The 25,274-nt window shown below is 36.8% G+C and overlaps 2 protein-coding genes across 6 annotated transcripts in view; one reads left to right on the top strand and one right to left on the bottom strand.

Annotated features, from left to right (window-relative positions):
- Positions 1 to 25,274, bottom strand: part of KLHL3 (kelch like family member 3) — a 268,190-nt gene that overhangs the window by 234,173 nt on the left and 8,743 nt on the right. The window lies entirely within an intron of this gene.
- MYOT (myotilin) lies at positions 6,957 to 24,110 on the top strand. 3 transcript variants are annotated; one of them, XM_037509248.2, is made up of 9 exons: positions 6,957 to 7,341; positions 10,984 to 11,158; positions 12,033 to 12,137; positions 15,074 to 15,120; positions 16,620 to 16,752; positions 18,064 to 18,271; positions 20,309 to 20,474; positions 23,565 to 23,698; positions 23,902 to 24,110. In XM_037509248.2, the coding sequence occupies exons 1-9, from the start codon at positions 6,986 to 6,988 to the stop codon at positions 24,072 to 24,074; spliced, it is 1,497 nt and encodes a 498-aa protein (XP_037365145.1). In that variant the 5' UTR covers positions 6,957 to 6,985; the 3' UTR covers positions 24,075 to 24,110. The 3 variants fall into 3 exon arrangements, with proteins under 3 accessions (XP_037365145.1, XP_054550340.1, XP_037365144.1); XM_054694365.1 differs by having other exon boundaries at positions 15,071 to 15,120; positions 16,623 to 16,752; XM_037509247.2 differs by having other exon boundaries at positions 15,071 to 15,120.

Genomic DNA, 25,274 nt, shown 5'->3' with positions numbered 1-25,274 from the left:
ATAAAAAGATATTGGAATCTCTTATAATAATAGATTTCTTGAGTTGTATTTAAGTCTATTGAGAGAAATACACCATGTTAGATATTAAAGGAATCAAAGGTCATTCACATCAAGTCCCTCATTCCACAAGTGACTAAAATTTAAAAAACCAGCTCATATTGTTGAGGGTTGGGTCCTCATGCTTCCCTCACCTTGGGATAGGTACTTGTCCCAGTGCTTCTTGCAATGAAGACAGTGAGGGAAAGAATGTGGGCTTGGAGGCTGCCAAACATAGTATAATGTATGTGAATACACAGGCAGGAATTCAATGAATAGTAGCTCTTACTTTGGTGGTTTTTAAAATCAAGATCAGTGTATCTCCAGTAATTGCTTTTTTCTTCATTTCCTGTAACCCCTTGGTCTCTGGGCTCTCTAATTGCCTGGGCATAGCTACCCCCACAAGTAAAGACTCCATATGGGGGCCTCCCCGGTGGCGCAGCGGTTGAGCGTCTGGGTTGCGAAGCTGCCGGCGACCTCTGCGGCGCAGCGGTTCGATCCCCAGCTGCTCCCCGGCCACCGGAGGAGGGTCCCACATGGCGCACAGACCTCTCCTGCCGCCCGCTGCTCCCCTCAGCAGTGTACTTCGGTCCTTCTGCCTGCTCTGCTCCCCGCTCTGGCTCTGGTGAATTCTCTCACCCTCCCGCGCTTCTGACTGTACCCAGTGCATGTATAAACAAAACAAACAAATAATAAATAAATAAATAAAAACATGCCTCTATAAATAAAAAAAAAAAAAATGTGTTTAAAAAAAAAAAGACTCCATATGGGGGTCAAGGAATAATAGGTGTGGAGGGCAATATAGTTAAAACTGCAAATTATACAACAAACATTTATTAAGCACATTTTTTGCGTTTGTCATCTTTTGTGCTAGACTAGGTTTGGGGAGATGGCCCATACAGATACTTAAAACTTTTCTTGGGCCTCCCCGGTGGCGCAGCGGTTGAGCGCTGGGTTGCGAAGCTGCCGGCAGCCTCTGCGGCGCCAGTTCGATCCCCGGCTGCTCCCCGGCCACCGGAGGAGGGTACCACATGGCGCGCAGACCTCTCCTGCCGCCCGCTGCTCCCCTCAGCAGTGTACTTCGGTCCTTCTGCCTGCTCTGCTCCCTGCTCTGGCTCTGGTGAAGTCTCTCACCCTCCCGCGCTTCTGACTGTACCCAGTGCTTGTATAAACAAAATAAATAAATAAATAATCTAAAAAAAAAACCTTTTCTTCATGAGTACCAGTGTTTAGCACTGAGCCTTTTGACCTTTTTAAAAAAGACCTTGAACTTATAACATAGCATCTTTCACAGGTGATTAGCATCCTTTTTTTTTTTTTTTAAGATTTATTTTTATTTATTTATACAAGCACTGGGTACAGTCAGAAGCGCAGGAGGGTGAGAGAATTCACCAGAGCCAGAGCGGGGAGCAGAGCAGGCAGAAGGACCGAAGTACACTGCTGAGGGGAGCAGCGGGCGGCAGGAGAGGTCTGCGCGCCATGTGGGACCCTCCTCCGTGGCCGGGGAGCAGCTGGGGATCGAACTGGCGCTGCAGAGGCTGCGGGCAGCTTCGCAACCCAGCGCTCAAGCGCTGCGCCACCGGGGAGGCCCCTATAGTTAATTCTTAAAGTTCAGAAAGCATTAGCAATTTGTCGAAGATTACACAGCAAGTATGTGCTAGAGTGGGTACCCTCACTCAGGTCTCCCAGATAGATAATGAATGTGTCCAGAAAACTTTGGACACATTACCCAAAATAATGTCCATTATTATCTCTTGCTTGAGAAGAATATAAGATTGAGTCAAGTGCTAGAATGGATATTTCAAAGTACAAGTGGTAATTCACTACAATTATTAAAGTTCTCTATAAACATAATGAACTTTAATAATTGTAGTGAATTATGTTTAACCTGAAAGCAAATAAAAGTTTCTTCAATCTTTCATCCTTTGATATCCACTATGATAATTTCCTGCTTTGTTGATATAGCAAAAATTAGCTCCATCACAAACAACTAACCTCTGACTTCAGAAAAAGCTGACAGTGTCATTTTTAGAATAGCATGTATACTTTAAAGTTTAAAAACAACAAGGGCTATAGTGAAGAAGAAAGGAATGATACAGTTAATTAAACAGCTACCCTTCCCTTGATGATGGGACAGAAAGGAATTCCCTTAATATGCAGCAGGACAGGTTTCAGTGAAATAGTAAGAAATTACTACATTTTGTGAGGGGTTAGACTTACCAGAGGCTCTTACTGAGAGTTTAGAGAAAAAAAAAAATGAAAAAAGCTGTCTTTGGCAAAGGATTGGAAAATGGTTCACCACCTCATATCTTAATGGTTTTTTCAGTTTTAGGGCTCTATGATTTTTCTCAAAAAATCAATTAAACCATTCAAACAGGCAACCACATTTGTGAGGAAACATAGAACATCATTCAAAAAAAACAAACCTAACATTAAAAAGCAGAAAAGTAGACCCATAATGGATCACTAAATATAAATCCTTAACTTCTGAGAATGGTGTTGTAAAAGATCTTTCCTTCACCATCCCCTTATTGTAGGAAGAATGTTAGCCTACATGTACCATGCAGCTACCACACTGTAGCCAAAGCTATATCTTACAAAGGCCTAGAGGAGAAAAGAGGTAAAGGAAAAAGGGTAAAGGGAACTAAAATTTTTCCTCAACTATGTTACATTTAGAACCTGCCCTAGGCAAAATGGAGAATTTGTTCTGGACATATTCCCTACTGGCTGGTAAAGGTGTATCTCAAACTTTTAGGTACTAAGAGACCTCAAATCTAGTATTTCCTCTTCCTTGCACTAGTCAGGAAAAAAAGGGATCAGTTACATACGTGACATTTAAAGTGCTTTAAAAGTGCTTTAAGGATAGCAAAAGCTGTTATGTGTTGGCTATTCATGTTATTTTTTACTGTGTCATTTGTATTTACATATTAAATCTCTCTAATTCAGACTGAAAGGCTCTGTCATTATTAGTTCAAAATATCAGTGAGCAGATGTAGAAAAGTATTTTGGGAGATTCCTGTAATAAGACTTTGTAAGCAAACAACTACTCCTTAAGACTAGAATGCTTTTTCTAATAAGCAAGGCTAGGTGCTGAGGCAGCAATTAATTATCAACATTTCTCTGAATCCAAAGGAAGGTACACCTCTACATGGTCACCTGTGAAGAATTTTATATGGTTCATAAGTGCTCAAGGGTCTATTTATTGAACCCTAAAGTACGAGTTAATTAAATCAAAACTGGAGTACTAATGAGGAAGGGAAATCAGAAACAAACCAGAACTGAAATCACTAAGTGGGGGTAATTCCACTCAATTAGCCTGATCCTCAGATTATCCAGCCCTCTCCACCACGTTTTTTGTAGATTTAAAAGCTTTTTCAATTCTGCAATTTTTTAATTCCCTGCACAAAATGGAAACATAAATACTAAGATGGTCTCCTTGGTGAAAAGATAAAGGAAACTATAACTGTTAGGAGAAAAGGAAGATGAAAGCCATTTGACAAGACAGAGCCCTAATTGTATAGACTGTTTGTTTGTTTGGTTGTTTTGGTTTTGGTTTTCTGGATAACAGAAAAGTCGAATTTATTGAAATACCCTACAACAGAGCCGGCAGCCACACTCGAGATACTGTCTGCTCCTTGTCCAATTGTTTAAGTGTTTCAAAACTTTTAGAATAAAAGTACAAGGGTCAAGCAGGCATATGCCATACAGATTCAGAAAACTTGCTGAAGAAACAAGATCATGTTTTCCAGCTCCCTACCCTCCCAGTGATCTATCACCAGAACCTCACTCTTCTGACCACACCCTCTCTCTTAAAACAAACCGCTGAATCCCACTCCACCCCCACGCCCATTTTGCAAGGGGAGGGGGGTAAAGCCTGCAATGAAGAACTACCCAATACCAGTCAAGTTGGAGCCCATCCTTCAGAGGCCTTATTACTAGAGAGTTTTACTACACAGAACACCAGACTTAGAATGCTATTTCCTGTTTAGTCCTTCTTTCTTCAACAGGAAGATTTAAAGTCCCTACTGCAATAAAGAATCTTTGTATTTTCCCCCATTTCTCAACAATTCATTGCTCTTTTCTCCCATGAGCTTGCTAAAGTTCACAGTCAAATTTCAAATATAAAGAGGCCTGCAAGAAACACTCGTAATCCCACTCCTTAAATATCACTAAGACATCTGAGATATTGTTTAGATTGTGGACTCTTACTTTGACATGCCAGCATAGGTAGGTGGACAGGCAAGCACATCAGATGTCACTGTTTGGCAGCTGATAAAAGTCAGTAGTGCTATAATACTAAGCACAGAGCCACTGGATTAATCTGTGAGGGAAGAGGATGCCTCTTCCTTGCCTTCACTAGATGATTAAAACCAGCTGGCACTCTCTGGAACTACAGGTAAGTTCCTTCTTTATTTCTACTACAGTTTTGAGGTGTTTTTGTTTTTTGTCCAAATCAGAGCAGTTGGAACAAAGGTGATCTTCAGATAAAAAGATTGAAAGCAAAAAAAAAAAAAAAAAAAAAGTTGAAAGCTACAACATTGTAATAATAATGTACAAAGATCTGAAGAGAAAGCACCTATGCATTCTACTGAAACTAGAAGGCATTCTAAAAAGGATAGAGGGAAAGCTAGTTCTGTCTCATTTTTTTTAATCATTCTTTTTCCTTAAAAGGAACACTTGGTCTATTATTGTAGTGATGTCTTATGACTTCAAAATGTCCTTTATCAGTTTTTAGTACAAGTCTGTGCTATATTGGGAGATGGGGAAAAAATGTTGACTTTTTTAAATAGGAAACTAACAATATTTTATTTATAAAATCTTTGAAATTTACTTAATATTATTTGCAGCAAATTGTTATCATCATGGAATAGAATCTATTATAGAATTGAATTGCTGAACAGTAACTATTAATATGAAGAAAAGTCTCTTATAGTACCTGTGAATATTTCTATGAGTTTTACTGAGACATGAAAAAATGAAACTTCTAAAAGGATATCCTTAATTGAAATTTAAGAAATGTAGCAACAAAGTCATTTTCAAAAAATAAAAATAAATATAACAGTAATTGTTAACTGTGGAGACTGGTACCAAACTGCACAAGATAGTTAACATTCTACAAAATATATGCAAAGAAATATAGGGGCTCTTTCTGGAAAATACTGACTGGCTATTTGTTAAGCAGTTTATTCCTTGCTATTTGAAATGTATCTGAATAATTTTCCTGCCCAAAAGGGAATTTAGGAACCAAACTCTGTATATAATCCCACAATGGAATAAATAAACCCATAACTACAAAACTGCTTGTCTCGAAATAGAATCTTTTTTTTTTTTTGAGATCTAATTAAAGCCTCCTTGTGGATGTATTTTCCCCAGCAATTTAAAGACCTAATATAGTTCTTTAATGAAATGTACTCCAAATACATGACTTTTAAAGTGTTCTTTTTCAATAGAATCTTTCTTTTGGCTGTTTAGTTGCACTTCTGTTTCTCCTTAAAATGTCTAATTTTAATTCTAAACATTCTATTAACAATTTCAGGATGAAGTTGTTTGCCCTGGAAATTTTTCATTTAAAGTGACAATTAATTCAAGACAAGATTAAATAATTATAAGATTTTATTGCAATTGTGACAACTTGGTTAATTTTATCTGTTAAAAGTTTATCATGTTTTCAGTGTTCTTTTATAATATGTGAAACAAACTAAATCACCTTATATTTTAAAATCAGACAGAATCAGAACTCAACAATTTATATTTTCTATATATAGTAGACAATGCCTGTATATAGTCCTACTTAGATTTACCATACTAATGGAGAAAATCAGAGGCAAATATAATCCTTCAAACTGATTTTAGTGGCAAATGATTCAAAAGAAAAACAGAGACCTGCAGGAAGTAAGGAGCGCTAAACAGAACTAAGTAAGTGAAATGTACCCATCTTTTCTTGGTGAGAGATAGGCTACCATTATAGTTTTGCCTTAATTCTTTTGTACTTGTCATTCACCATTTCAAAAGAAAAAAAAAGTGGAGTTAAAACTGTTTCAAACTTAGTCTGAAATACAGATCAACACATGAATTAATTGGTATATCAGAGGAGCCATTCACTGGTTTTGATGAACAATGGGAAGAACCTGGACTGAATTAAAACTGATATTTTATGCAGTTTGTCCTCAACATAATGCTGTTTCATCACATTGCTGATGAGAAAAAAAAGAAATCCTAAGTGAAGTTCAATGAAATGACATTATTCAAGGACCTGATTTTCTTCAATCCTTTTGCTTAAGGCCTCCAAATACCCATCAGTGATGTTAAGTGAGGATTTACTGTATATTTAACTGCTATTAATTTTAAATCATTGAATCTCTGTGGTCAATGAACCTGGGGCCTCTGGCAAGTTGTTCACAAAACCATAAATATCCATACTAAACAACATCATAGAATTTCCTTTCATGTATAACCACTTGGCAAATTCAAAACTTTATGTTCCTATATCTTGAAGGCCCTGAGCATGCTTTAAGAATCACCCTGAGGCAAATACCAATGACTTCTTTTTTCTTTTGCTCAAGAGAAAAGTAATTTATGCAAAGACAGGAATAAAGGAAAACTCTATAAGCAGGAAAGTTCTAGCTTGAGGCGACCTTAAAAGCACATAATCCCAAAAACTAAAAGAAGCTCCTAAAGATATTAAATAAGTATATTGGCTTCTATGAAATATTATAACCAAGTTATTTTCTCTTTTTGAAGGAACTATATTCAAGAGAAGGCCACTCCATCAAATCCAGGAGCACAGTATTCCCAGGATCTCAACCAGGAGGAGCAGATCAAGGTTGCTTCTGATTCCTTGCAACCTTCTGTAATTCCAGGCTTGCAGCCTCAAAATCAGAATCCCACCCCTCCAGGAGCAAATCACTATAGTAATAAATTGCCTTCACCTTCTGTATACCAGCTAAGTATGTTTAACTACGAACGTCCAAAACACTTCATCCAATCCCAAAATCCATGCAGCTCCAGACTGCAACCTCCTGGACCGGAAACCGCCAGCTTCTCTAGCCAGACCAAACAGTCTTCCATTATGATCCAGCCCCGCCAATGCACAGAGCAAACATTTTCTGCCTCTTCAACAATGAGCTCTCACATCACCATGTCCTCCTCTGGTTTCCCTGCCTCTCCCCAGCAGTTTGCTGGCTCCAACCCTGGCCAAAGGGTTACGGCTACCTATACCCAATCCCCAGCCAGCTTCCTCAGCTCCATATTACCATCACAGCCTGATTACAGTAGCAGCAAAATCCCATCCACTATGGACTCCAAGTAAGTGCATTTTTAATATACATTTATATATGGATATATATACTGCATATTCAGTGAACTTATATCTGAGGAGTGTGGGGGATATTTTGTACTTCATTCTCCACTATCTAATATGTTATTGAGATCTCATTCTATAGTTATCCTAGAACACCTTGAACCAGGTACTGGCAATAAGAAGTCATCGGACACACTGTCCAGTATCCTTGGGAAGCTGAACTAAAATCACCTGTTACCCTATATAATTACTTACCTATTATTTTTCATTTTCAAAACATTATTTCTAACATACACAAGAGCAGTGAACTACTACCTCAGAGCTGAGCAAAGATCCTCATACTATAAATTTAATTGCTCTGGTCCTGGGCTCAGCTGAGATGAAGAACACCTGTCTGCTCTTTGTCAGATAGGATTTCCTCTCACATAAGCAGAGGCTATTAAGTTTCTTCTCAGTCTTTTCTTCCTATCCATTTAGTCCTCTGGTCCTGAATATCCACTTAACTAAAAAGGAAATCTGGAATTTAGACACTAAAATATATGAATTTTTTTATCACTAGGAACAGAAGAACGAAAGCTTGAATAGATAAAGGCTTATAACCCTAAGGTTTCCTTTGGTAATTAAAACCACATTTACCCTGATCTAAATACAGGAAGAATACCTGAAGCCTTATGCAAGCATGTACTATTTCCACAGCCCTAAAACTGTTCTAAGAGAACTTGATATGAAGAAGGACATAGTGGTAGTGCTTTTTATAAAACATGAACTGAATACTCTGTGCTTATGCAAACTTAGAGCTATCAGTTTTCCTACTCCTTGGCTGACTAGACCATCAGAGAATTAAACCAGAGGCATGTGAAAAATTTTCTGATGGCATAAGTTTTGTAGTAGGCTTATCAAAAGATTTGCTAAAAATCCCTGTTAATTTTTCTCAGTCTTCTCTAGAGGCTAATTTTTCTAGAGATTTCTAATTTTGGCGACAATGTTGGAAACCTAGCTGAATTGACCACAGCAATGCAACTTGTAAGGAAACCTCAGTATCTTTACAATTAAAAACCAAAGAAAGTCAAAAACATTTCTTAGAATCATATACTAGGTTGAGCCATTTAAAATGGCTGCTAGCCAACCTACAAAAATGTCATTTTTTATAGTTTGGACCCAGTGATTTTTAAAAGATACTGTCAAGAAATAAGAGCTTACTTTTCTTCCCTCCCAAATTCCCTTTATAACCATTATCACACATTGTAGACTTTTCTTGGTTACATTTTACCTGTATGATCATTTTCCATCTAGCTTCTAATTATTTTCAAATGTCCCACAAAGGTGTTTTAAAACACAAAATAATCTTTTCTGACAATAATATTTTTCTTAGTAGTCTTTCAATCCTATTTCAAATCCCTGACTAGAAAAAAAAAGCCACCAAGCAGATATTACCGAGCTTCAACCATGTACCCAGCTCTGTGCACAAAACTAAGAAGAGAGGACAAAAGGCAAAAATGGAGAGGATAAGGCCCCAAACCAGAGATCAAAGGTCCAACTTTAGCTGTTCCATTTTCAGCAACCACAGATAACTCTTTTAATCTTCCCACCGCCACTTGACACCCATTCAGTGTCCAGCTGCACAGGGTAGAAAGCTCTGGCCCTTTGAACATTTGTGCACAACTCCCTCATTGTTGTGATGGGCTTAAATTTGCCCTATCTTCTAAAGTCTCTTGGATCTAACCTAGAGATCTTTGAAAGCTTTATTTAGCTTTTCATCAGCAGGAAGCCTTAAGCAAGTGTTTTATTCAGTTGATCAAGTCATAGACTGGAAATTGAAGCTAGCTCTCTAATTCTAAATTTTCCTTTCAAAAAAGCTTGCTGTGTGGGACATTCAGCAAGTTTACCTTAGCTTCTCAGTGATCTGTAACAAAATTAAGGATTTAGGTGATTAATGATAGAAAAAATAGACCTATAAAGCGGTATACAAGTATAATATTAGTTTATAAATGAGTAGATATCAAATCCTAACACTTAAGCCATCCAAAAGGTAATAGGTACATTAAATGAATAAAGTGAGTGAGGCTATATATATATATCAGACCTGGTTTTGATATTCCTTCAGGATTTCTCAAATATATTTCATTAAATTATGACAATCTGAAATTCACTTCAACAAATGTGTTAAAAAGATATATTATAAAGTGGTAGGCTTGCATTAAAAACAAAAACAAAAACCCAGTATGCTATCATACAGATGGAAAAATAGAAGATCTATGAGATCAAAGGAATTTTACTACTTTGATATGGGAATTCAGTATTTAAAAAAATCACTATTTATCTGAACAATTGATTGGCTATTTACTTAATTGAACAAGTCAAACCTTAGCTAAGGATTATTATAGACAATCCTGAAGACCTGAAATGTACATCATCAACTTTGAATACAATGAAAAATATTCAGTCAACTGATAATATCTTCTACACCCAGCCTTTGTGTTAATGGATGTAAATGGTGAATAATAAGATGCCTTTTTTTCTTCAGTATGTTTACAACCTAGTGATTACTAATCAAGCCCCCAAAGTCTTCAAAAACTAAAACTCTGGCTCTAGTCAGAGGAAATACATTTCCAATTAGCTTACAAGTTATTTTAATAATCCTTGAGAATATATAAACAAGAACATATCAGAGAGTAGACTACAACTGCTTCATTTGGATAACTGGAGAATACTTATTAGGAAAATGGTAAAATATTCATTAAGGGCAGTGTCCAGGTTTAAACAGATAGAAGTTAGCACCTATTGGGCTTTAAATGAAAAAACTACGGTGAAATCTGTACAAGACACTGTGAAAAGTATAAGCCACCTAGCAGATCTAAAAATACAGGACTCCCTAAATACCATTCCTGTTCTCTGTTAGAAATAACAGGGAAGTTCTGGGAAGGGCAAGTATATCTTAGATGGAAATTGGAAATAAGTATTTAAACCAAACTCTTCAACTGTTATTCAAATTTACTTTCCTTTCTTCAAACCCCTTTTTCAGCTTACATTTCTTTCTCCTCGTTCCTCAAATCATACCATTCTTTCACTAAAAACCCCTTTAACAATGTTGAAGGTGTCATTACATAAAAGCTATTTGTTATTTATTATACAGTATATTACTTGGTATTATCTAGAATACAAAATTTTAATAGGAAAGCCAGTGACTTTGTAAACTGTAGACTCCATTCAAAGCAATAGAGTATTCACTAAATACCAGCGGTTATGTTGGTAAATATTTAACAGTGAGGTCTGGGGAAGGAGCCATGATCTGTGGTAGTTACCAATTCCTTGTGGTAAGATACTCCCATCAATAGTAATTCAAACTACAAATATGAGATCACAGATTGCTGGGACAAGATGCTAAAAATCAGTTCTCTCAAGCCTACATGAATCACATCTTTAGGGAAGATCTTCAAGGAAGGACACCCTCCTGATGTTCAGTCTAACTTATAAAGAAGAAAAAAAGCTAGCAACTAACATACAAAATACTTCTTGACTGTTATTAGGGCCACTGGTGTTTTTAATAACACTAGTAAATGACATTAGGTTCAACCTATTTGATAAAATGAGGCCAATTCTATTTTAGATACATTTTAAAGATTTTTTAAAATCTTTTTTCTTTAAAGCTATCAACATCCTTCAGTTGGTCAACCTATAAATGCTATGCCATCCCAAAGTACAAATGCTAAGCCCACACCAAGGACTCCTGACCATGAAATACAAGGATCAAAAGAAGCTCTGATTCAAGATTTGGAGAGAAAACTAAAATGCAAGGATAGCCTTCTTCATAATGGAAATCAAGTGAGCAAGATGTCTGTTTATACAGAAAGTCAATTTAGTAATAAAATCTAATCTCAACAAGAAAGCTCTCTGTCTCACAGGGCTATATTCACATAATCAGCAAGGGAAAGGATTATAAAAAAAGGGGGGGGACTATTTAGGCCCTATTCTATGTTTTTATGCATAAAATCACCTCTTGGTTTTCAGTAGTGAAAGCATGGAGCAAATGAAAAGTCGACCTGAACATTTTAATGACAATGTTCTGTTGCAGGCATACTCATAAAATATGCCTGATGACCAAATAACTAATGGGAAATACTGTCAACCAGTTTCTTCATGTATTTTGGTGCACATTATGGATAGACAGATAGTTGTAATTCTTATTATGTAAAACTCTTACTGTGCACATTATGTCACTCATTTTTGAAACAGTACTATATGTCTTTAAGCCAAATACATTTGATATACTAGTTATATTACTTTCAACCAGAATTAATAAGTCAAACATTCAGTGTTCATTTAATAAGAGTTATTTCTGAATGTGCGAACATTCAGTACTATATTCAAAGACAGCCAAATAGAACAGGCAGAACAAGGAGGAAAAGAAAGAATTTCCCTTTACTTGGGGGAGCCTAATTTTAAGTTTGATTATGCCTGCTATTTAAAAATAAAAAGAAAACAGAAGTGAATACTACAGAGAAGGGAAGTGTCACTAGAATGGATGGGAAATACTTAGAATGAAAGAGAAGCCTTTTGAAAACACTGCATTGTCTATAATTAAATAGATAGAACTATATACCTTTTTGGTATAATGCTTGGTGGTTTTAGGGAAAGCTATACAAACAACTTTAATTAAATCTCATTACTCTCTCCTTAATAACTTACTTCTTTAAAGCGAATGACATATGAGGAGAAGATGGCTCGCAGATTGCTAGGACCACAGACAGCAGCTGCAGTGTTTCAAGCTCAAGATGATGGTGAAGCACAAGACTCACCACAGGTAAATTAAAATAATCTTTTATCTAACTGGAGCACTTTTCTTTTGCATGATTTTTAAATGTCTGCTTTTCGAAATGCCTTTAAATATCACTTTGAAGCAAAAATCGATCACTTCCATGCTCCAATCATGTAAAAATTAGAATGTGTCAAAATTTAAAACATACAAATTTTAGATTTTATTCCATTTTCTGGTGGTTTTAATATCTGCATATGAAATGTCACAAAACCAAAACACCAGAAGGATAATAATGTCACTTTTCATGTGGATATTTAGGGGTTAGTTAGACTTAGGAATCTTACTACAATGTGTACACCTACAAGAGAATTTATGAGTTGTAAATCTTCACCAGGTTAGAAGTTAAAACTCTAAAACCAAAGGAATTATAAGCTTTCTGCATAAGCTGACTACCATTTCAGTGTTTGAAAATATAGCTGTGGTATTCATGAAACATCTAATTTCTTTTACTATGCTCCTATCTTCATAAATGAGTCTTGTTAAAAAAACAAAAACAAAAAACTATGAGGGGCCTCCCCGGTGGCGCAGCAGTTGAGCGCTGGGTTGCAAAGCTGCCCGCGGCCTCTGCGGCGCCTGTTCGATCCCCACCTGCTCCCCGGCCACCGGAGGAGGGTCCCACATGGCGCACAGACCTCTCCTGCCGCCTGCTGCTCCCCTCAGCAGTGTACTTCGGTCCTTCTGCCTGCTCTGCTCCCCGCTCTGGCTCTGGTGAATTCTCTCACCCTCCCGCGCTTCTGACTGTACCCAGTGCATGTATAAACAAAACAAACAAACAAACAAACAAATAAATAAAACATGCCTCTATTAAAAAAAAAAAAAAAAAAAACTATGAGTAATGGCTCTAAGAGTAACAAAAACATTCTTTTCCAAGAATGGATTAACTTTATGGAGAGCATAAAGACAACGTCCTAAAGGCATGTGCCTGACCAACTTGATTTTAACAAGCTAATTTAACCTGAAGAGAAAAGTACAATTGGAGCACATAATGACCTGTTCGTGCTCCCTGTTAGTGCTCTTTCGGTCTTCCTTCAACAGTAACTTCTTCCTTCCTTCCCAAAACGTCTATAAGAAACTGTGAGACAAAGGGATGAAAATGGGTTCTCAAGAATCCCAAATTTCTAAGTATAGGAAGCTGAGAAGAGATTTTTGTTTTTGTTATACAAAATTCATCCACTAAAAAGGATGAAGCAGGGTCTAACAATGCACAAGAAACAAGAAGAAACTAGAAGTTAAATCTCTTTCAGGCTACTGAACAATTTGTTCATTCAAGTAACTTTGTAGAACACATGTGGTGCGTTGGGCTCTGGATTTGGTATAGAAGATTACAGCAAGAATAAGACACAAATCCATCTCTATTAGAAATAACTCAAAGCAACATTATATTGATGATAGTTTACCTTATAAATTTACATTACATGAATTCAGGCCAATGATTTATCATTTTTCTCATTCATTCTTTAAAAACTTTAAATGAAGGTGATGGTACCAAGAAAAATATTAAAATATATCATTATGAAATCAGAAAAGTCTCTTTTTTGTATACTTCAAACATTCTACCTAAATAATACAAAATTCCATCAAACTATGTAAAACTGAAATATATCTATGAATATGAAGATATGCACATTATACTACCATTATAAGAAAAATCAAAAGCTTAATTTGGATATTTTGAATTAAATTGCATTGTTTTTGGTTTAAAATAAAAAGTTCATTTATTTGCTCACTCAATTGTTGATTTGACATTGTGCTCAGAGAACCTTAAAGCTAGCTAAAAATTGTTACAAAGTGGTAGGAATTCTATTTTAAAATGACAAAATACATTCAATATATCCACCCAAAATCAATTATTTGTACTCAAACTTTGTTGTGTTGCTATACAAATGTATTTTAAATTTTGGGGTAGGCACTATATTTTTCACTTATTTCTGTATTCCACTGTGCCAAGCATAGTGAAATACACTAAATAGGTACTAAATACTTAAATCTATTATAATTTTCACCAATTCCTGATTTTATTTTCAAATAGAAATAATTTCCTGGTGCCTAGATATGAATCCTAAAAGATATTTCCTTAAATTAAATATATTTTATTAAGCAGGGAGTAATTAATGTTGTTTTTCATCTTTTTATTGCTCTGCACATATCTTCCACGGTGTCCATCGGGCTATTGTGCCATGAACTAAAAAAAGAAGTATTTTCCAGTCTCTTCTGTGTTTACTGCTGTTGATGCCACTCTAGAGCACTAGGTACAATACCTTGTATCTACTGCCAACACAAGTGACTTCATGTCTATTCCTGGTTCACTAAAGGACAATCTGTACTGTGCTCCCATTTCAAATATACCAGAGCCATCATGCTAATTCTCATAAACCATACCTGTTGAATAATCCTAATAGTATAGGGGATTTCTTGCTAAAGTATTGTAAGATCAGTGCACATTATATTTTAAATGCTTAAAAAAAATATGTAGAGCAATGGCTGTAAAAATACAGCCAAAAGGGCCTCCCCGGTGGCGCAGTGGTTGAGCGCTGGGTTGCGAAGCTGCCCGCGGCCTCTGTAGCGCCGGTTCGATCCCCGGCTGCTCCCCGGCCACCAGAGGAGGGTCCCACATGGCGCGCAGACCTCTCCTGCCGCCCGCTGCTTCCCTCAGCAGTGTACTTCGGTCCTTCTGCCTGCTCTGCTCCCCGCTCTGGCTCTGGTGAATTCTCTCACCCTCCCGCGCTTCTGACTGTACCCAGTGCATGTATAAACAAAACAAACAAACAAACAAATAAATAAATAAATAAATAAAACATGCCTCTATAAAAAAAAAAAAAATACAGCCAAAATAGAAATGTTCCTTTCAACTACAAATACTTAATTCACTATCATTTTAAGCTTGCAACTATATGTTAACATTCTGTTTTCATTTCAAGCAGCACAACTCAGAACATGCACGACTGCAAGTTCCTACATCACAGATAAGGTAAAGTTTATTTTTTAATTTTAAAGAAACATATAGTTTGCTACCTAAATCATTTTCAGCTTGAAATATTTTGAAAGCCCTCAAGCTTCTTCTATGCCCTAATAAAAGACAATGACGTAATATATATATATATATAAATAAATTAAAAGGAAAAATCAATGTGCATTTTTGAATGTTCAAGATGATGATCAAAAATTTTATCTGTTGGGTTTCCCTGGAGGCATAGGGGTTAAGTCTCAGTGCTATTGCCACAATGGCCTAAGTTGGATACTAGCCAGGGAGCTAACCCACATATGACACAAGAGACCTCTCCTGTCTTGCCAGCCACTCCCCTCAGCAGTGTATTTCAGTAGATCTTTCTGATCTGCTCCCCACTCTGTCTCTGGTGACTCTTCTCACCCCCTGCACCTCTGGCTTACATCCCAGTTCTTGTATGCATAAATAAAATAAGTAAATCTTTAAAAAAAAATTTTATCTGTTAAGTAGCAGAACTATCTCAAAGGACATATTATTAAAATGATATGGTGGGCCTCCCCGGTGGCACAGCGGTTGAGCACTGGACTGCGAAGCTGCCCACAGCCTCTGCAGCACCGGTTCGATCACCAGCCACCGGCAAGGGTCCCACATGGTGCGCAGACCTCTCCTGCCGCACCCACTGCTCCCCTCAGCAGTATATTTCCTCAGTCTGTCTGTTCTGTTCCCCGCTCTGGCTCTGGTGAATTCTCTCACCCTCCTGCACTTCTGACTGTACCCAGTGCTTGTATAAATAAATAAATAAGTCTTAAAAATAAATAAATAGAATGATATGGTGAACTAAGTCAGAACCACGTTTCCACATTAAAGCAACTTTCTCATGACAATCTAAACCAAGTTTTAATTTTGCAGTCTTTGTACCTATTAAGAACTATCCAGGAGGTACTCTGCATTTTTTTTAAAGATTTATTTATTTATTTGTTTGTTTATTTATTTATTTATACAAGCACTGGGCACAGTCAGAAACGCGGGAAGGCGAGAGAATTCACCAGAGTCAGAGCAGGGAGCAGAGCAGGCAGAAGGACCGAAGTACACTGTCGAGGGGAGCAGCGGGCGGTAGGAGAGGTCTGCGCGCCATGTGGGACCCTCCTCCGGTGGCCGGGGAGCAGCCGGGGATTGAACCGGCGCTGCAGAGGCTGCGGGCAGCCCTGCAACCCAGTGCTCAACCGCTGCACCACCGGGGAGGCCCAGGTACTCTGCATTTTAATAGATAAGTTTCTTCATCAATCTGTGGCACTGAGAAAAAGAAAAAAAGATGTATAATTTGTACCAGATGTTTCTAAATTCCTACTATTTTCAACAGTCACGAATATGCCATAGCAAAATATAGACCTAAGTCATCTCCCATGTTATTACAATATCAGATCAAACAGTGGACTTTGAGGTCTCAAATTTGATGGTATTTGTGTAAAAGGAAAAGGAATGACCAATTTTCTGCAGAGTGATTGTTAAAATATTTTTTTCAGAAGTAGATCATCTTCTAGGGGAGATGTGAATGATCAGGATGCAATCCAGGAGAAATTTTATCCTCCTCGTTTCATTCAAGTGCCAGAAAACATGTCAATTGAAGAAGGAAGATTCTACAGAATGGACTTCAAAGTAAGATAAGTGCTAAACAAATATTGGAGGAAAATTAACAATGAAATACTAAGTTTTGTAAAAATGCCCCTTTTCATTACACACATTGAGAAGCAGTATATAGAATAGATAAGAACACAAATTCTGCAGCCACGCTTACCTGGATTTAAATCTGGCTCTGCCGCTTTCCTTCTGTGTAATCTTACACATGTCACTCTGTGCTATTGTCTCATGTATAATATGGTAATAACAAATACATCTACCTCATAACATTGCTAGAAGGATAAACTGAAAAAATAGGTATAAATACACATAATAGTGCCTACCATCTAAATACTAAATATAAATGAAGCTACCATAACAATAGGATTTCTAAAATAGAACGCCTCTTTAATTTTTCCCTATTAAGGAGTTCAAGTCAACCTGTTTTCTCTTGGCCTATATGAGTTCTGCAGACTGAACAGCTCTTTAGAAAATCATATATTATCTTCATTTTGTAGAACTTTATCTTGTAAAATGTTTTTCCAGATTTCTGATGATCAAAGTCAGTGTGTGGATTTAATTGGTAAGATTTATATTAAAACACTTAACAAACTGCCATTTATGCACTAGAACTACAGTTTTGAAAACTGCTTTTTTGAAAAGGTTTTTCATTAGATCGATAAGACTCACATATATAGGCCTCAGGGAGTTCAATTACAGTCACCATAGTCAGAAAAGCCATATGACCGCCATATTCCTTGTGGAGACCAACATAAATTAATGTTCTACACATAGTAATTAAGAAATCTTGGAAAACCTGAGGTCACCTATGAAAGAGTTTGGTGGGGTTTGAGATAGTCTGAAAATATTATATTAATTTTAAGGTTTTTCATTTCTACTGTTAAAAAATATTGAAAGCAGGGCCTCCCCGGTGGCGCAGCGGTTGAGCGCTGGGTTGCAAAGCTGCCCACAGCCTCTGCTGCGCCGGTTCGATCCCCGGCTGCTCCCACATGGTGCGCAGACCTCTCCTGCTGCTCGCTGCTCCCCTCAGCAGTGTACTTCGTACTTTCTACCTGCTCTGCTCCTAGCTCTGGCTCTGGTGAATTCTCTCACCCTCCCGCGCTTCTGACTGTACCCAGTGCTTGTATAAATTAAAATAAATAAATAAATAAAGCACAAATGTTTAAAAAAAAAAATATTGAAAGCAAAGACCTCTTAACGCGCTTGCTTTACATTTTCAGTCACAAATCTACTCAGATGCAGAAACTGTTAAAATTGATAAATGGACAGCTGGTTTACAATAATGCTGCAATTTAAAATTCTTTCATCTATTTATGTTTTTGTTTCTAGGTGAGTGGTCTGCCAGCTCCTGATGTATCATGGTACCTAAATGGAAGGCCAGTTCTACCAGATGAGTTACACAAAATGATAGTGTCTGAGAAGGGTTTTCATTCACTTATCTTTGAAGTGGTCAGCGTTTCAGATGCAGGAACTTATGCGTGTATTGCCAAGAATAGAGCAGGAGAAGCCACCTTTACTGTGCAACTGGATGTCCTGGGTAAGCCTTCAAGGAGACCGTGAAAACTCCTTGAAATCCAGTAGTATTTGAAAAGAAAGTATTTAAAAACAAAAGCCCAGAACACTTCATATTTAAGGATAGTATCTGTACAACCCAATAAAATGCCAATTTTTATCTAAAAGTCATGGGGGAGAAAGGAAGATGGGGAAGGAAAGGCAGATTTTTTGAGGGGAATACAATGAAACTAGAAAAACAGGTTTTTCTGGAAAGGAAATAAAGAAACAGTACAATTTTAGATATACCAAATAAGATAGTATAGTATAAAAGTATTTCTAGATGTCACTAAATGGGTCTTAAACTGAAGTTTATTTATTAGCATTTTTCTGGTCTACAGTTTAAAATAATCACATATAGCTTGAAATTAAACAATAAATGCAACTTTTAGTCTTAGTCTAATTTCTCTTCACTAAGAAACTTGTCTCAAATGACAGTAACACATACATGCCTCCTTGCTTTAGAAAACAGGTATAGCAAAACTCATCTTCTTATTAAACTTATGTCCTGATTTAAAATATTACAATTTAGGGCCTCCCCGGTGGCGCAGCGGTTGAGCGCTGGGTTGCGAAGCTGCCCGCAGCCTCTGCGGCGCCAGTTCGATCCCCGGCTGCTCCCGGGCCACTGGAGGAGGGTCCCACATGGCGCGCAGACCTCTCCTGCCGCCCGCTGCTCCCCTCAGCAGTGTACTTCGGTTCTTCTGCCTGCTCTGCTCCCCGCTCTGGCTCTGGTGGATTCGCTCACCCTCCCGCGCTTCTGACTGTACCCAGAGCTTGTATAAATAAATAAATAAATCTTTAAAAAAAAATTAGAATTTAAATGCTTTAAAAACATCACATTTGTAATGATATACCCCATAGTATGATGCATAAGAGAGATTTTGCTATATATTCACTAATCAAAGTAAAGGATGAACAATTTTCTTGAATTTTTGTCCTACAAAGATCAATGAAAAAATTTTAAGATTCTGTGATATGGTAAGACCTCACTTTATGGGAAAAACTAATGATCCGGAAATTTTTAAAAAATCAAGTAAATTCACTTTGGGAAAATCCTTTTTCTACCAACTATAATGTTGGTATAAATTACCACAATGTCAGAGAGCTGAAAAGGACCTTAGCAGGAAATCTGTCTAATCTGCTCATTTCTCCTTCAGAAAAGCTAGAGTGTAATTTGCTTTTTGCCCTCAGATATTTGAAGAAAAGTAAAAATATCATAATTACTGGCATTTGTATATTATTTGTTAGTTTACAAAGTGTTTCTTAATTATCTCAACTGATCTGTACAATAATTTTCTGTGGGGCCTCCCCTGGTGGCACAGTGGTTGAGCGCTGGGCTGCAAAGCTGCCTGCAGCCTCTGCAGAGCAGGTTCAAACCCCGGCTGCCGGTGAGGGTCCCACATGGCATGCAGACCTCTCCTGCCATGCCCGCTGCTCCCCTGAGCAGTGTATTTCATCGGTCTGCCTGTTCTAGTTCCTGCTCTGGCTCTGGTGAATTCTCTCACCCTCCCACGCTTCTGACTATACCCAGTGCTTGTATAAATAAATAAATAAATCTTTAAAATATATATATATATATATATAATAATTTTCTGTGGTAGGCACAGCAGTCCTGGTTACAATTTCATAGTGGCTAAAAGTGAACCTCAGAAAAATTAAATAAATTATTCCCAACTTAGCATGACTGGCAGGGACAAGAAAAGAATTTGAACCCAAATCTTTTGGGTTCTTTTTCTGCCATTCATGCTGCCTTCCTACACATGAGATAAATGAAAATATGACAAATTCATTGAATGAAACCGATTATAAATTCAATGCACTGTTACATTACTATTTTGGGACTCTAAATGGTATAATAATACAACAGTACTGTATATTATTAAAACTTAATTTAAAACATAAAGCTTCCAATCCTGTTCACAGTTTTTTAGAACTTTCATTTCAACATACAATTTCATAATGCTTTGTTCTGACTTAATATTTTTGTAACATTTCAAATACTTGAATTTTTATTACTATGTAGCAAAAGAACATAGAAGAGCACCAATGTTTATCTACAAACCACAAAGCAAAAAAGTTTTTGAAGGAGATACAGTGAAGCTAGAATGCCAAATCTCAGCTGTACCTCCACCAAAGCTTTTCTGGAAAAGAAATAATGAAATGGTACGATTCAACACTGATCGAATAAGGTAGGATGACTATTTTTATACTTCACTATAATTAATTTGGGTGAAAACAGTTATATTACAGTTTGAAATGCATTTTATTTTTTTTTATTTTTTTTTTTATAGAGGCATGTTTTTATTTATTTATTTATTTATTTTATTTGTTTGTTTGTTTTGTTTATACATGCACTGGGTACAGTCAGAAGCGCGGGAGGGTGAGAGAATTCACCAGAGCCAGAGCGGGGAGCAGAGCAGGCAGAAGGACGGAAGTACACTGCTGAGGGGAGCAGCGGGCAGCAGGAGAGGTCTGCGCACCATGTGGGATCCTCCTCCGGTGGCCAGGGAGCAGCCGGGGATCGAACCGGCGCCGCAGAGGCCGCGGGCAGCTTCGCAACCCAGCGCTCAACTGCTGCGCCACCGGGGAGGCCCTTGAAATGCATTTTAAATGATATACATTTGTGATCTCAAGTTGTCTAGATTTTAAAACAAATATAGTAATATAATAAGCCAGGGAGTTTGGCAAGATGGTTGCAGAGTAAGAGATGCTGATTTTGCCTCCTCCACATATCACAACCATACTACACCCAATAAGACAACAACCTCTAAAACATAAATGGATGGCTATCTCATATATCAAGAAAGACATCAGCACAGTAGGAAGGAGTAGGAAATAATACACAAGAAGAAAAGTAAATTAACAATTATTAAATTCATAATTTAAGAGAATAATTCCATTCACAATCACATCAAAAGAATCAAATACCAAGGGATTAACCTGACCAATAAGGTGAAAAACATATACAATGAAAACTATATGACTCCATAAGAAGATGAAAGGATATTCCATGCTCATGACCAGGGAATTAATGTTGTCAAAAGACTGGTTTACCAAAGCATCTCCCATTAAAATACCAATTATATTCTTCAAAAAAAAAAAACAAACACAATAGGAATGTGTTGGAATCACGAAAGCCTCAAATAACTAAAGCAATCCTGATAAAAAGAAGAGAAATAAAGGTATCAAAATGCTGACTTAAATTATAGTATGAAACAGTAGTAATAGGTAGTAATTAAAAATGGACACAGTGGGTCCTCCCCAGTGGCACAGCGGGTTGGGCACAGCGCTGTAAAGCTGTTCACAGCCTCTGCAGTGCAGTTCAATTCCAGCCAGCCAGGGAGAAACCCACATGGTGCAGCAGACCTCTCCTGTCTCACCAGCTGCTCCCCTCAGCAGTGTATTTTGGTCCATCTACCTGTTCTGCTCCCCGCTGTCTCTGGTGAATCCTCTCACCCTCCCATGCCTCTGGCCTGTACCCCAGTTCTTGTATAAAAATAAATCTTTAAAAAAAATTAAAATGGACACAGGGATCAGTGGAGCAAAATCAAAAGCTCAGAAATAAATCCACAGATATATCAATACTTAATTCTTGATAAAGGAGAGAATTATACAATGGGGAAAGGAGAGTCTCTTCAACAAATGACTCTGGGAAAACTGGATAACCACAAGTAAAAGAATGAAGCTAGATCGCCCTTTAACTCCATACACATAAATAAATTCAAAAATAAATGGATTAAAGACTTATAAGACCTGCAACAATAAAATATGTAGAAATAAACACTGGCAATATGCTTCACAACATCAATGACAAAGATGTTTTTGTAAACTTGACCCCTATGGCAAAGGAAATAAAAACGAAAATAAGCAATTGGGATTGCCTCAAATTATAAATCTTTCAAACAGCAAAAGATAATATAAGTAGATTAAAAAGACATCCTACCGAGGGGTAGAAAATTTTCATACATTACACAACCAACAAAGTTAATAATCAAGATATACAAAAAGCTTATTCAACTTAACAAAAATTTAAATAATCCAATTAATAAATGCACAAGAGATCCGGACAGATACGTGGAAAATTTTTCATCAGTTTGAGTAAGGCAGCTGCAGGGTAAAACCACAATGAGACATCATCTTAAACCCATGAGAATGGCACATATTTAAAAGACCCCCAACGAAAAATGCTGGAGAGGATACAAAGAAAGAGAACCCTATTACACTGTTTATGGTGGAGATGTTAACTGGTGTGTTCATTTTGGAAAGCAACCTTAATTAACCTTAAAAAAATAAAAGTGGACATACCATACAATCCAGCAATCCCACTCTTGGGTATCTGTCTGAAGAACATGAAACCTCAATTCAAAAAATTGAATCTTCTGCAATGGTTATTGCAACATTATTTAAAATAGTTAGGATATGGGAACAACCTAAATGTTCAGTGACAGAGGACTGGATTAGGAATCCATATATATCTATATAGATAGATAGATATAGATAGATAGATATAGATATAGATACAGATATAGATTGAAATATTATTATTCAGTTATAAGAAAAGACAAAGTATTTATGCTTACAGTAAAATTGGATTTTATTACAGTAAAATGGATATGTGAGGGAATTGTGCATAGTAAAGTAAGTCATAATGACAAACACAAATATCAGATGTTCTTATAGTGGACATTTTGACAAAACAAATAAAAAATTAGTGGCCACCAATAAACAAAGTGGGGTTCCCAGGCTAGGAGAAAGGATCAAAAAAAGGGAGGAAGGTGGGAGAATGTGGAGGCCATTTCTAGGTAATTACTGAGTGAACTGATTTATTCAGTCATGACTTAAAGCAATACAATTCACAGTACAGAATTTCTGTCATTATATGAGATTTAGAAGTTCTTTATCAGAAAATCAATAAAATCTTGCAGACTTGCAAAAAAAAATCTTTCTTGGATCAAAAATATTTTAAAAAAGTGGCAAGACTGAAAAAAAAAATCTCATTAAGCAAAAATCCACTAATCAGAACTTTAAGGGTTAAAGTAGGCTAGGATTTCCCTTTTTACTAATAATTTAAAAAGCTCACTCAAGAAAATAGGTGGTGTAAACTATATCAAAGGGGAAGAGGGATGTTTAATTTTTTCACAATTGCTATTTGGCATGACTTGGTATAGACTCAGAATTTCCAAATGCCTCTTAACTTTGTATCTGTCTGCCAGTAAGTCAGAAGCAAGACTTTCACAAGAAAATCCTTATACTTTCCTTTTTTAATTGTTTCATTTCAGCTTATATCATGATAATACTGGGAGAATTACCTTATTGATAAACGATGTAACCAAGAAAGATGCTGGGTGGTATACTGTCTCTGCCGTTAATGAAGCTGGAGTCATCTCATGTCATACAAGATTAGATGTTACAGGTATGTCACACTATCAACCCAGGTGTAGGAGACTTTACCAGAAGATTTAATAAGAAGCACAAATCCCAGCACTGAATAAAATCTGAAGGGCTTTCCACATACATCATCAGCTTTCATTTTTTTCCGTCTAATAATGAATACCTACTGCAACCCCTTTGTTTACAGTGGTTTTTCTTAAATGACTTTTATTTGATCTATTTCAGCCCGTCCAACCCAAAATGTCCCAGCTCCTAAGCAGTTACGTGTTCGACCAACTTTCAGCAAATATTTAGCACTTAATGGGAAAGGTTTGGATGTGAAACAAGCTTTTAATCCTGAAGGAGAATTTCAGCGTCTGGCAGCTCAATCTGGACTCTATGAAAGTGAAGAACTTTAATAATTTTACCAACATTGGAAAACACAGCAACTAAACTACTAGAAATATATTCAATTAAATTTTTGAAATAAATCAATAGCTGTATTAACAGATTATGACTTTAATTAGGTAATATAACTAATATATATTTATACTACTATTTATCCTCTGACTCTTACACACTCTACTTCTCTGGTTTGTGAAGCCTATAGAAAATTTGGATATATGGGTTTGTAACTGCAGAAGATGATCTTAAAATGTGGGATTTTAACATTTAAATCATACACACTTAACAATTACAGATTATACATTAATACCAACGCTTTTAAAACATCTAATGCTTGCTATAAGGTGTACTGGTACTGCCTTCTAAATAGTTTTACCAGATTCCTCTTATAGAATCACTAACATCGTACAGATTTTCTGAGTGCCACAGTTTTATGTCGCAAGAGAATAAAATTTCAAATATTTAAAACAGTGTCTCCTCTTCACAAAATTTTAAAATTTTCTAATAAAACTTTAGGGTTTAAGGGTGATAATATTTATACACTATACGACCGATAAGGGGCTGTTATCAAGATCTACAAACAGCTTACACAACTCAACAAAAACAAACAACCCAGTCAAAAAAAATGGTCACAAGAACTGAAAAGACACTTCTCCAAAGAAGAAATACAAATGGCCAACAGGCATGTGAAAAAATGTTCAATATCACTAATTATCAGGGAAATGCAAACCAAAACCGCAATGAGAGATAGCTCTTCACATCTGTGAGAATGGCCCATTTCAAAAAAAGTGCAAACAATGAATGCTGGCGAGGATGTGGAGAAAAAGGAATCCTCTTACACTGCTGGTGGGAATGCAAACTGGTCCAGCCACAATGGAAAGCTATGTGGAGAACCCTCAAAACACTAAAAATGGACCTACCTTATGATCCAGTAGATTTCACTAGTAGGAATCCACCCAAAGGACATAAAAGTACTAATTGGAAAGGAAACCTGCACTCCTATGTTTATAGCAGCACTATTTTAATAGCTAAGGTACGTAGTGCACAACACACACACAACGGAATACTACTCGGCAATCAAATAAGGCAAACTCATAATTTGCAGCAACATGGAGGGAGCTGGAAGGGTTTATGCTAAGCGAAATAAGTCAGAAGGAAAAAGAAAAATATCTAATGGTTTCACTTACATGTGGAGCAGTGAAAGACAAGAGTCA

Source organism: Talpa occidentalis, unplaced genomic scaffold (assembly GCF_014898055.3).
Source record: "Talpa occidentalis isolate TD23 unplaced genomic scaffold, MPIMG_talOcc4v2.1 talOcc4.13, whole genome shotgun sequence".
Classification (NCBI taxonomy): domain Eukaryota; kingdom Metazoa; phylum Chordata; class Mammalia; order Eulipotyphla; family Talpidae; genus Talpa; species Talpa occidentalis.
Note: the sequence above shows the minus strand (reverse complement) of the source record. Positions and strands in the feature narration are given on the sequence as shown.

Excerpts from the sequence above, each read along its gene's own strand:
- MYOT (XM_037509247.2), top strand. The coding sequence starts at position 6,986 with ATGTTTAACTACGAACGTCCAAAACACTTCATCCAATCCCAAAATCCA. Across the intron at positions 11,159-12,032 it reads TTCTTCATAATGGAAATCAA|CGAATGACATATGAGGAGAA; the intron begins GTGAGCAAGATG and ends ACTTCTTTAAAG. Across the intron at positions 15,121-16,619 it reads GTTCCTACATCACAGATAAG|AAGTAGATCATCTTCTAGGG; the intron begins GTAAAGTTTATT and ends TATTTTTTTCAG.